Genomic DNA, 13,010 nt, shown 5'->3' with positions numbered 1-13,010 from the left:
CTGAAGTTTTATCTGTTTTCTTTTAATATGTGCCTAGACTTCAAAAAAATCTAAATGTCCTAAGATATTTGAAATCATATATTAGCTATATAAAGCTGTTTTAGCAATGCCTTCCCACCCCTCAAAGATGTCTATCAATGCTACTTGTAGAGAAGACATTCAGAAACATGAGCTCTGCTAGCCCCAGACAAGTTAGCAGTTGGAAGCTCTAAAAAGGTCTTATATTCATCTTTGTTTGAAGGTAAGTTTCTTCATTTACTTGATCTAAGGATCATGGAGTTAGTTTATCAAGAACTTCCTGAACGTACAAGAATACATGGACAACTAGTGGCAATTACAGTATTTGTCTGCATCGCAGTAATCATTTTTGATATAACTATTTTTTACATCGACTAAAAGTCACCTTATTTTCTCACTGTAGTTTTACCTTCAGTGTACAGAGCCAGACTTATCAGCATTTTAGCTATCATTTTCAGTGGAAAAAAACTAAACACAAGATGTATGAACTCAGCACTTTATTTGATGAGTGCAAGCCCACAATTACTCCAGATTAGCTTTCTGAAAGAACTGAATTCATAAATAACAAGTTAGTAGTAATTTATTTAGAACATAGGTGACATAGAGCTCAGGTTGATCTTGAATCTGCATCTCAGTTTTGTTTTTACAACTCCTCAAGAAACGGAGTATTTCCCAAATCCCCACTAGCTGCCATTGATTTCTTCCCATTGACAAACTTCTTTGCAGCCTGGAAACAAACCAGAAAGATGGATATAAGGAAGTATTTGCTACAACAGTTTATCTTGCTGTTCATAGCCTCAGCTTCAAGTTATTAAAACAAACAACAAATCCCAACACTACTATAGTATGTCATCGAGTAAACAATTTTCATTTTGTTGTCTAAACTTATCTGCTTCTAATCCAGCTCCTCATTACTTTATAATCTAAACAGGAATGGCAGAATGCCAGTTGGATATAAAAGGTGTAAACTCTCTGAAAATGGTTATTCCTAGAATAATTATTACACCACAAGATACAGTAGATCCCTCCTTACTACTAAAACTATTGCTAGTTGCTACTGCAACACAAATTAGCGATGACTGAAAACAAAGATTTTCTGTCTTAGAATTTCTCTTTCTGATGGATTTCTGAAGTTTCCTTCAAGTATAAGCAATGAGATAATTTGGAATAGCAATGCAGTTACATCAGTTTATCATTGAAAGCCTAACTGTTTTATTACGCGCACCAAATATTCTAGACTCAGGAATCCTAAAAGCCTTGACAATGAAGTGCCTGTGCTGGTACTACTACCAAGTTTTCCATGAATACTAGTTGGTAGTTTTGGTAAATTTAAGTGAAGTAAATGAGAATTTCACATACTCCCAGCTACACTAGTTTTACAGTGTATTGGATTAAAGGGTCTTCTGTTAATAATGTAAGTAAACACATCGTAAGATAGCCAGCTGGGATTTATAAATGAGTTGCTTTTTTATTTTAAAGATAGTATATGTGTGTGTTTATAAACACACACAAATGAGCACCAGTTTTGTATAAAAAACACTTATGCAGTGATTAAGGAACACCTGTAGATGCCAACACATACTTACATTCACAACATCAGCAGTGGCTACAGAGTCAATTTTTTGAGCAACAACAGATGGTGATGTGTGTGTGCCAGAAACCAATGACTCGGAGCCAATTTCATTCAGTAAGCCTTCTGCAGTCTCCACTGACATCAGATAGGTGGCTTTCAGCTGATTTCTGCCATCAAAGCAAGCATTAAGGATGAGTGAGCATGTAAGTCCTGTTATTACCTTCCCCACCGCACCCGTAAGTGCAATGAGTTTTTGGTGCTTTTTAAGTTTTCAAGATTCCTCTCCGTTTTGAAAGGTTTTCCTTTTCAAGTATGAAAGGGTTCTGTAGTTAGGAAAAAGGCACCACAAATAGTCCAAGTATGAAAATGACAGGGTACTTGAACACCTACTGCCTTGGAATGATCAACCACCCCGCACAGTCAGAAGATCTCTAGCTCAGAATTTGTTTCTGTTTGAAGTAACTAATGCTACCTAAACTAAAGTTACCCCAGGAATTAGACAAACTAATCTATCAAATTTAAAAATTAGGTTTAAAATTGATTCCAGTTTCTCATCAAGAACAGATGTATGCAGAGCAATTTTGTTGTAAGCGACAACGAAGCAACAAAAGTAAATGGTTAGGCTCCTTGTGCAATAGTTCCATGGTCTGTTAAAAGACAGCAGGTTGATACTGTTTTTTCTGTTTCATGCAGTCTCACTGCTACATACAAAAATCTTATTTTTATAAGCTAGTCCTATTCTTTTTTAAAAGTCAACAGCAGAAAATGGTTTATTCCAATAGAATTATTAAGTAGCTTGGTATTTTTGACTGAATTCCAAGATTTTGCAAATATCACTAACCTTGAATTTGGTTTTTGGGGTGGGTTTTTTTGTGTGTGTGTGACTAAAGGACAAAGAGCAATAGAGAAAATATGTGAAGCCATTCCAGAAGGGAAGCCACAGCACTGTGTGTAACTCCCTAATACTAGGCAACTTTGTTACAAAAAAAAAGAAACCCCCCACAAAAAAACACAAAACAAAACAAAAAACCCAACACACAAAATATATGCCAAATATAAAGGTCCAGAATTTACCATTTAGCTACTAGTGACTAAGGCACAACCAATCATGTCTAAGTTATCAAGTTCTGTGTAATCAAGCTTTATGTGGAGTCTTGTAAGTATTTTATATATGCAACAGACAATATTTTCATTTTGCTACTTGAGTCAATCTGTACTATATTGTTGTATTGCATGACTACAGTTTTAGAGGCTCAGTGCAGTTTAACGCTACTTGGAGATCAAGCACCAACTAATGTGCACTACCCTCTATAAATTAGAAATTCCAAACTTTGTTGATGTTACTGCATCTCTAATAGTAATTTTCCCCCATCTCAAATATTCCTAGAGGCACATATTTCAAGCACTTGGATGTAACATCACTAATTCAGTGCTTTACACTTCCAGACCGTCATTACTACTATTCTTTGAAGATGCAGAAGATTGCTTAATATAATTGTTTTGGGAATTGCTGCAGTGTGACTGTAAAGGGAATCACCTAAGTAATGCAATTTAGGATTCTAATTTAAATACATCTTAATACTACAGGGTATGATTAAAATGACAGCATCTGCTGATACCTGCTAATTTCTTACACTGAAACAGTCTTCAGAAAACGTTAACACTTACCTAACAAGCTTTTATTAGGAAATACCACTAGCAGAGAATCAGTATAGCTTTGAAAAAAAAGAGTATTGACAAGTGCTTCAGTTTTAAGTCAGGAAAGTGAGCAGTTCTCCAAGGAAATAATTACAGGACAACAATAAGCTCTGCTGTACCGAATAGTCTAAGTGTTTGACAAGTAGCTACATGTTAAGAAACTTCTCTTTAAAACACACAAGACAGTTCTTTACTCACTTACTTTGCCTTTGCGACATCATCATCGGTGATGCCACCCTGAGCAACTGCCTTTATCTGGTTCAAAGCAGCTTTAATGACCTGAGGAAAATTAAATCATTTAAGACTTCTTCCAGCATTAAATTTCAACATGCTATTTCTATTATCTGACACCTTAAAAACTTCAGGAATGAGCAGCTGACAGTGCTAGGATTGTTAGCCTGAACTCAATGCTGTACAGCTTTAGAACAAAACTAAAACCACTGTAATAAATACCAAAGTGAGACACAAAAACCAGCGTGGATTTAACTTACAATACCACATTAATTTGCATTGCCTCACCATTTTTCATGAGAGTATTCAGTTCTGCCAGCTTCAAGAGCGAGCATGTTCCTTGTGATGCACTTAGGCTTACACATGTAAATCAGCAATTACAGTCAGCAATTCAAGGTATTTTACTAGCTCTAGTTCGTATTAGGTATTTATACTTTGCAGAAAGCAAGTCTCATTCCCAGCTTACAGAGCTAAGTCGTAACTGAACATGCAGCATTCTTATACAAGAAACCAGATGAACTGACTTTTTTTTCAGATGAATCAACTTTTTTTTCAGATGAATCAGTCACTATTTCAAATCAAAACACTAGTTTGAGGGTTATGTTGTTAATACTTAAATTCTAATCAGCAACTCACCTCCCCAGCATTTGGAGCCTGGGATATGGTATAGAACCCAAAAAGCCCAGAATCAGAGTAATTAACATTAAATGCGGAAGCCTGCAAAACAAACATTATTATCAACTGTTTCAAGTATCAGAACAACTTAGTATCAAACATAGGAAAATAATTACTATTAGGATCTGAAATACTGTAATTCAGGAAGCTAAACTCCATCTGTGCAGAGGAGAGATCAGACTGGAAGACCTTCTCCGAAATACTGTAACTTGTGCAAGAATGAACTACTGGAGATTCTCACTGGACGTAGTAACCTCTCAAAGGATAGCATGCATTGCACCTAAAATATCAGAGTGCAGTAACCCTCTGAACTTACGTCAAATGGCTGGCTAGTTGCTTTAGCAATACCCTGGGACAGCTTGCTGGTAACATTGCTTCCCCTCTTGATAAGGGGTCCAGCACCTAAAACATGCTGAAGAACACTGAACGCATTTGCTTCTGCACTCCCAACAGCAGCTCCTTCTGTTACAATAGCAGCATGGACAAGGCTATCGCCATTCTGTTCTCTGATTTCTCCTAAAAATACAACAACAGTGTAGAAGGTAATGCAGCATTCAGTTAGAAACTACTGTATGTTCAGAGGTATGGAAAGGAAACATTTCTAGCCAGGAGTTAAGTTTCATGAGAGAGAAGCCAGGGTGTGAAGCTATTGCATGTCCACTCAGGAAGACAGCAAGAAACTGTTAGTAGGCTGTAGGTCATACTGTAGCTTCCTAATCATTAGATCCCTTTATACTTACAATCCTCAGACGTTACTCCTAACTCTTATTAAAAAGAAATATACATAGTATATGTATACTATGTATCTAGTATACTATATATATAGCATTTTAAAAAAAGCATTCAGAAGTCCTTCACATTAAAAAATTTTCTTGCAAGGACAAACCCAAGTACCTTACTATGCCTTATTTGAACCTGATCCTAAACCACACATAGTATGAGATGATAAAACTCAGCGAGTCTTCAGATAATAAATATCCAGAAAAGTAGTGTACCTTCTGTTCATAAGAATATTTATCCTATTTTATAGAAACTGAAGTTATTCCAGTCAAATATTAAATGTTAGAAACTTCCTATTTTTTCCCATTTGTTTACAGAGTGATTTGATACCCCAACTAAAGAACAGCTATTGGTATTAGTACAAGATACTGCTCTGAAAGAGCTAAGCGTTGTTTTGTCTTTTATGAAGGACTTAATGACATTCCAACAGATCTTCCCTAAAGAGAAAGCCTACCACCACTTCTAGGCAGTCCTTAACCTATTCTTAAGGGAATCTTCCAAAAAATGCCAAGAGAAACCATATGCCAGCTTGTTTTTCACTTTATGGAACAAATGATCTTGCAGGTAAAGCTTTGTTGGAGGTATAGGTTCCGTTTTACCCCAGAACTTTCCATGGCAGGGAATAATCCTCTGCTTATTTAGATGGGAGATGTGTCTGAAGTGTCACTTCCCATGTACAGCATTTAGTACAACCATATAGTTTTCAGTTGCAACTTTGAATAACAGTACATTTATAATAATCAGAAAGTCAGTCATTCAGAACAGATAAAAGAAACACACTTACCCCCTCGATAGACAGCCTTTGCACTAGAAATACCAGCTCCACTTCGGATATTTAGAAAGTGCTCTGCAACTTGCTTTAAGTCAGAGTGTTTTACACCTGCAATACAATAGGTTATTCCAAGTAATGTAACTGCATTGAAAAGCTACAGCAGTTACATAAAAGTGTTTTAAGTGCACTGTAACATTTTACTTCTACAGAGAACTTAAAATGTCTACCGTAGTTTTCCCTTACAAATTGCGGTGTCCATTAAAGAACGTACATACCTATTCCTACAAGAGCCATTCTTGCACTTGTGAAATTGTTCTGTACAAAATGGTGAAGCTGCAACAGTAAATTCACATTTTAGGGTATTTTGTATAAAGAACAAAAACGGCAAGTGTGTTTCTGACATCCACTGTTCAGCCTTATACTTCTTAACGCAGCAAACTCCAATGCTTCCAAAAGGAACTGTCTATAGAATAGCATTTTATGCATTCTCCAGTAACAACTACAAAACCCTTTTATACAAGAATACTTCCATTTCATTGACAGCCTTCCTATCAATAAAAAGCCACTGACATTAACCACCTCTCTAAATGTGAATGAGTTCTGTACCCAATACTAAAAGTTGCACTGAAATAAATTATTTTAACACCAGACTAATACGGTAGTAAATACTGACTGTGTATTTACTAAATTAATATTCTCTCTCATCTATCCTTGATAAAGAAACTGAAACAGATTTATAACAGAACACAAATAATCCTACCTGCTCAGAAGTAATTTTTCCAATTGTGTAATCTGGGCAATATAAGGGGTTTGCCAGAGTATTCTTATAAGCTGCAGCATGCAAGTTTTCCAGCACTCCTAAGAGGAACAAAGTTTCAGTGGTGATGATTAACATAAGAGCCACTTTTAATGAAGATTATGAATGAAACTAAATGTTACCCCACTGAAACAGAGCTGTGGTCCACTTTAAGGACCACAAGATCTGCAAAAGCAGGTCTGGAATAATCCAATATACATGGAAGTTTCATCCAAATCCTCAGGCAACAGAATCTGGTCTGAGAGCTTCTATTCTCTTGTATCTTATTTAAAAAAAACCCACCAAACCAAAAACCTAACAACTTGCCTGTGCTCAATACTTTTTGGCCTCAACAGCAAGCTATAAATGCCATCAGTGTTTAGGGGAGGGGGAGCAGTAGAAAACAACAACAAACTCCAACATCCTTTTAATTCATTTCAGAATCATCATCATCATCTTCACTGTAAGCATCCCTTGCTCTCAAGCTTGAGAAAGAACAGGCTGTTTATAATACTATTTGTAGCTTTGTGTGATGTCTCATCTATCTCCCTATTCAGGTGAAGGATGCTAGCATCTTCAAGTCCCTCTTCATTAGTTTTTTCTTACATCCAGTACCATTCTACTCATTCCTATTTGATATTCTCAAAATGTTCTCAAGAGAAAGATGACACTCCTTTCTTCATAGTTCTAATTCTGAACTGTAACTGAAAATATTAAGTTACTATGAGACCAACCTGTAGTTGATACAAGTTTAAAAAACAAAGTTTGTTCTTGATTCCAATTTAAAAATATAGTAGCACTTCAATGTAAGCCAGAGATTTCCAAAGCCCAACACTGTGTTGTCATCTTTAATGGGTTATGAAGGTAAGCATGCTTCACATAGTACAAATGATGTTTATTGTGCAGAACTACATGAGTGAACTTGGTTGACTAGAGTTAAGTAACACAAGATCTATTGGAATAGGATTCGTTTGGCTGAGGCTTTGTGTTTACTTTTATGTGGGTTTTTTTTTTTTAATCCACAAACCTAAATTTATAAACCTAAAACTGGAATCCATTTTCAGTGTAATGAAAATACATATTGTTTTTATACCAAAATAACCAAACAAATTCAAGAAGTCTTTTGTAGAATACTGTTTCCATATCGACAAGTAATACCTAAATATTGTTTTCAGAACACAAGCTGCTGCACATATATTGTCAACAACAGTCACAACTTGCATGTTCTTTGGTTGTACTTCAAAAAAATTAAACAGGTAAAATGGAATCTGTCAAGGAGAATGGTGTAAGCTGTGTTTAGCATGTTACTTGCTAAACATTGTTATGCACAGGCAGGAAAAACTTGTGGATTTACAAAAAAAGTTCCGTGACAACAGAAAGACCATACCTATCAATGGGGAAAAGATGAAGAATGAAATGGTCAAGTGACAGAGCAAAAGGGAAACTATTCTTTTCCACAGTTTTTCATTTTGAATAAACTCCCATGAAGCCAATGCAGTGGATCAGAAAATACACTTACCAACTTGAGGATTCTGAAATGCAATTGCTTTGTCAACTTTTAATCGGGGCTGAAGATCAGTTACTTCCCATGGTCTGAACTCTGGTGCTGTGGTGACATTAAGAAGGTACTCCATTACTGTATCACTAGATAGAAAAAAGTTACAAAGGCATTAAACACAATAGAAGTAGCGTGAATTTCTTCTGAAGTTGAAAGCAATTCAAACTAATCTGTAAGCAACACATTAACAACAAAATATGTCACTCAAGCCAGAGTAGTTATTACCACTGCTGTACAAAGTACAAGAATTCAACTTCAGTTCTGTAGCATTCGTATGCTCAATAGCATGATACAGAAGCTGAATATTAATACAGTAATTTATTGATTTATTACAAAGACATGAAAATAGTTATTACTCCTACCCTGTAAATGATAGGTCTCTACTTTACTACAGAGCAGTTTGTAAAGAATGCAATAACTCAGGTTTACAGCGTATCTAGATACCTACACATAGTCACGCAGGCATTCAACAGAGTAAGTCATTTTCTCCCTTGTTGAGTACACGCTAAATGAGAAAAAATACAAAATCCGTTTCAGCAGAGAACATAGAAGTGGATTTTCACACATATTCCCCATTGACTGAATTCATCAGCAAGATACTGACTAGAATATGTAGTTAACCTTAAATCTGCTTGAGATGCCTGTTTAAAGGAGCCTAATACACACACAGCAGAAACAGACATAACTAAAACTCCTATCTTAAGTATTCAAGTAATAACAAGTGCCTTGTCACCATCAGAATTTAAGATACCATGACAATTCAAGGTAAAACAACAAATAAGGCTGAATAGCAAAACTTGAAGAAAAATGTGTTAACGTATTAAACAAGGCAATTTAGAAATGATTCTCTTCGGGCAGAAAACATAGTTGGTCTTTTCCACTTGCTTCAACACCGTTGTGATTAACAGGAACAAAAAAGGGTAGAGTCTCAAGTTATATAGAACGCAGCTTTTAACCAAATTCTATATAAAACAATCTTACTGGATGAATTCAAGATACATTGCAAGAAAACAGTCACAGCAAGATCCCTCTTTTATTTCTCTTAGGTTTATTTCCTAGGCTTTAAACTCTCAAATCACGAAAGCCAACTACTGTCTGAATTGTTCCCAAAATTGCAGTATGATGAGTGGTATCTATTCACAAAAGATGGAGAAAAACCCAAACATCTACTGACTTCAGGAAATTTAATCTCAAAGCCTGAAAAGGTAGAAAGAACATTAAGCTTTCTGGACAAATTATATTTCTTCCAGGTACATAACATTTATATTTTGTTAAATGAAAGGTATTTTTAAAATACAAGTCATGGGTGCACTCTTGAACCTCAAGAGAACAAGAAGTACAAAAGATGTTCCTTGTCAATGTTCAGCATTCAAGTACTATTACCACACTGAGCTTATCCACCTACATACTATTACGCTTACTGTTTTAAATTTCCTTTAGTCATTCAGCTTGTTTGCATCTTACCAAGATACATTATCTTTGTATGTGGTTACAAACCTCAGGCTGCCCCCAACAGCTTCAATGCCACGAGTAATCCGGAAAGAAGATGCTCCTTTAGTAGTCTATTTAAAAAAAAAAAAAGCACAACTTGAAATTCTACCTATTTTAAGAACAGATTTGCCTGAGGCTGTTCAGTGCTCACGCAAAGTTGAAACAGTATCTGTTTATTCATTTATACAGAAGCTATTTTGAAAAGTTGAGCCAGCTTACTGCAGCCCTACTCCCAATCATTTCTATCATCCTCTCCAATTTTCCACCATAAGTGCTCACATATTTGCTCCCCAGCTGCATTCTAGAATGATCCAGGTTTGCTTGAACAATTAATAGGATTCTTTGAATTAGGTAAGCTTGACAAAACCAGGGCAAGGAATGCCTACACATACTATTATGCTGACAGCTGTCTGGGGAAAGTAACTTCAGGCAGCAGGTGGGAAGGAGGTAATAAGCAGCTGGGATGTTTTTTGGTTTTTTTCTGCCTGAAACTGATGTGGATTGAACCCATACAACAGCAGTCAGAGACACATCAGTGGCACTGTGTAGCTCTAATCATCACAACCTGGCTGGTATGCAAGAGAGGCCATGTTTACACCTGCAGATAGAGCCAGACAGCAATTGAGATAAACAGCACCAAGGGTAGCAGCCAGAGTGGGTCAAGCCCATGGGACATCTAGCCCAACATTCTGGACCTGACAGTGGCAACAGAAAAGGCTGTTTAAATATAACATCCCACAACTCATTCAGTGATATTCCTGCAGTACCTACAGGAGTTATTCCTTTTAGCAACTGTTTAAGGACCTGCTATCAATGAATTTGATTCTTTTTTGAACCTGCTGATAAGTATCTGCCCCCACAGCATCTTGTATGACTGAAGCTAGACATAAAACAGGAAGGGAAAACAAGTTGCTTAAAATATTCTGATGGCAGTAGTAAGAAAAACTATTCAGAAATATTACACACGCACAAACTCAGTTTCTATCAGCCACCCAAATTAACTTTTACTGCAGCTTAAATAGAGTTATGTGCATAGCTTGATATAGATATATTTTATATATATATAGTTTAAGACACCACTGGAGAGTATCATTCTAAATAAATATCACTGCCTGTCTTCCATGATGCAATGACATTTCTCCTGCACTTGAACCAGGTAACCAAGAATCAATGTACATTGTTTTCCACTTTATAACATCTCTTACATTAAATTTTATCGTATTGGGTTTTTTTTGTGATCATAAACCGTCCACCATTTCACCTACTGCCAACACAGTAACAAAGAGAATAAACACCTACTAAATTAGATGCAAGACGAAGCAAGTGAGCAGTTCCCAAGTTACTAGCGGTTTCATATCTGCTGCCTGCTTTAATAAACACGCCAATTCTTGAAGCTGGAGAAAAGTTTTCCAGAGATGCAATAACTAAGCCATTTGGTAATTTTGTGATCTGTGTTAAAAAGAAAAAAATTTGGTTTAGTTATCCACTGGCAGTACTGTCACAATTCTGCTTTGACCGAGTTTTAAAAGATCAATAAAAAGGAGACAGAAACAAACACCAGTCTTCATACTGACCTCAAGATCCTCAGACTCTGGAGATAATTTCACTCGTTCTGCAGTTGCTGAGGTTGCAACTTTAGGAGCTACTTTAAGTGAATAAAGTCTCTTCTAGAGGAGAAAGCATAAGAAAATGGATTTCCTGAATTAATTCATCACATGTTCCATTACGTACTGAAAAACCAACTAATTTTAAAGTAGAGAGACAATGAATGACTTCAAACCCCAGAGTAAAAAAGTGATTCCCTTGTATTTCCTCTGATCGTTTTTTACATCACTGCTGGAACCTGTGCAATGACTTACATGAGGTCTCTGGAAGTTCAAGAAATAGCACTGTAAGAAAGCTTTTTTTTTTTTTCCCTCTTAGCTGTTGTGCAGTGGGAATCTCTACTAATACCATATATTTGTAGGACCACTGTATAGCAATTAACTGAACAAACCATTACAGCAATCCACATACGCAGAACACACCTTTGGAGATAACTTTATTAGGTGTAGGCAGTTCAACTCCTAAGGTCACCTCTCAGAACACCAACCTATCTACACTGACTGCTGCATACAAAGAGGACATGTATGCAAGTCCCCAAACTGCACAGTAATAAGCAGAAACGGGCCTTTAAACTGCAGGGGTGAACATCGCAAGAGCCTTCCCGTCAGCAGCTGGCAACAGAAATTACAAGACTATCGATTTTGAATCTGAAATGCTATTCTCTTCCACCCTTTTTGGAAGTTTCTCATACTTGTAAAATAAGTTTGTTTATTACTCTTCCTTTCACATTAAAAAAGTAACTTAATTCTTCTACATCTTAAAAGTAAAAACTGAGCGACAGAAGCACTGCTGCACTCAGTTGTAGGGATACCAATGACGTAACTCCCCTTGCTTTGCCACGGGCTCTGTTCAATGTATTTTGAGTCTAGGAAAAACTCCTTTCTCCCCCCTCCACAAATTTGTGAAGACACCTAGTTTTAACTTCTAAGTCTACTTATTTCTGAATTCCTACTGCACGTCTAAAATTGACTCACAAACATACTGTGACTCAGGAGTCCTTCACCATCCTATTCAAAACAGCATTTCCAGCAGAGACCTAACACAAGTTATATTCCAGCTGTCCGCCGGCTCCACAAGACCTTCTGCAGCAGAACAAGCCCCCTGCCCCCTCCACGCCTCCGGCACCAGCCCAGTCCCGCTGGCCAAGGGCACCACCTTGCCACAAGCGAGATCGGATCCCCTGAGACCTCTCTCCGGCCATGCCAGCGGCCCTGCCTCGTCGGCCGCTCCCGGGAGAGGCCTCGGGGGAAGCCCCCGGGGAGCCCCTCGCCCCGGCAGGAGCTGCCAGCCACAGAGCTGCGCGCAGGCCGCCCCGGGCCCGGCCCCGGCCCGCGGCCTGTCTGACCTTCAGCCCCTCCATCCCGCTCCGCCATCCGCCGGGCCGGCTCGACCCCGGCCCTGGATCACCCCCGCTGACAGCCCCACAGGCACGAAGGCAGCTCGCTCGCTCGACCGCCCGCCCGCCCACTGCCCGCCAGCCCGGCTCGCCGCCCCGGGGCTGGTTGGGGTCAGGCCCGCCCGCAGCCCCCAGGGCCGGGACAACGGCCGTCGCCGCCCTCTATGCCTCTCCCCCACCGCGCACAACACCTCCAGGCCGCCCTCACCGAGAGGGAACGCGCGACCACCGGGAACCCCTTCATCCTTCCGCGCCCCTCAGCTCGGCCCCGGCGAGTAGAAGATGGCTGTCTCGGAGGAAGACTCTGCCTTCCCGGCACGCCCTGCACCGCTTTGACTTTCTAGCGAGTGAATACCCAAACTCTACTGCTCGTGCTTAGAATCACACCTTGAGGATAGAGCGACACCTCGCGGGCTT

General features: G+C 38.4%; 1 protein-coding gene across 2 annotated transcripts; it reads right to left on the bottom strand.

Moving 5' to 3' along the window:
• Nucleotides 1-498: 498 nt before the first annotated feature.
• On the bottom strand, nt 499-12,977 carry UQCRC2 (ubiquinol-cytochrome c reductase core protein 2). 2 transcript variants are annotated; one of them, XM_069810079.1, is made up of 14 exons: nt 12,802-12,977; nt 11,167-11,259; nt 10,892-11,041; nt 9,599-9,663; nt 8,550-8,606; nt 8,063-8,187; nt 6,508-6,605; nt 6,023-6,080; nt 5,760-5,855; nt 4,512-4,711; nt 4,157-4,237; nt 3,492-3,568; nt 1,605-1,758; nt 499-745 (listed from the first exon to the last, which is right to left on the bottom strand). In XM_069810079.1, exons 1-14 carry the CDS (start codon nt 12,835-12,837, stop codon nt 662-664), a joined length of 1,374 nt encoding a protein of 457 aa, XP_069666180.1. In that variant the 5' UTR covers nt 12,838-12,977; the 3' UTR covers nt 499-661. The 2 variants fall into 2 exon arrangements, with proteins under 2 accessions (XP_069666180.1, XP_069666181.1); XM_069810080.1 differs by lacking the exon at nt 499-745 and having other exon boundaries at nt 1,605-1,751; nt 3,484-3,568.
• Nucleotides 12,978-13,010: the final 33 nt, after the last annotated feature.

Source organism: Haliaeetus albicilla, chromosome 22 (assembly GCF_947461875.1).
Source record: "Haliaeetus albicilla chromosome 22, bHalAlb1.1, whole genome shotgun sequence".
Lineage (NCBI taxonomy): Eukaryota > Metazoa > Chordata > Aves > Accipitriformes > Accipitridae > Haliaeetus > Haliaeetus albicilla.
The sequence above is the reverse complement of the archived record's forward strand: the minus strand, read 5'-3'. Positions and strand labels throughout refer to the sequence as shown.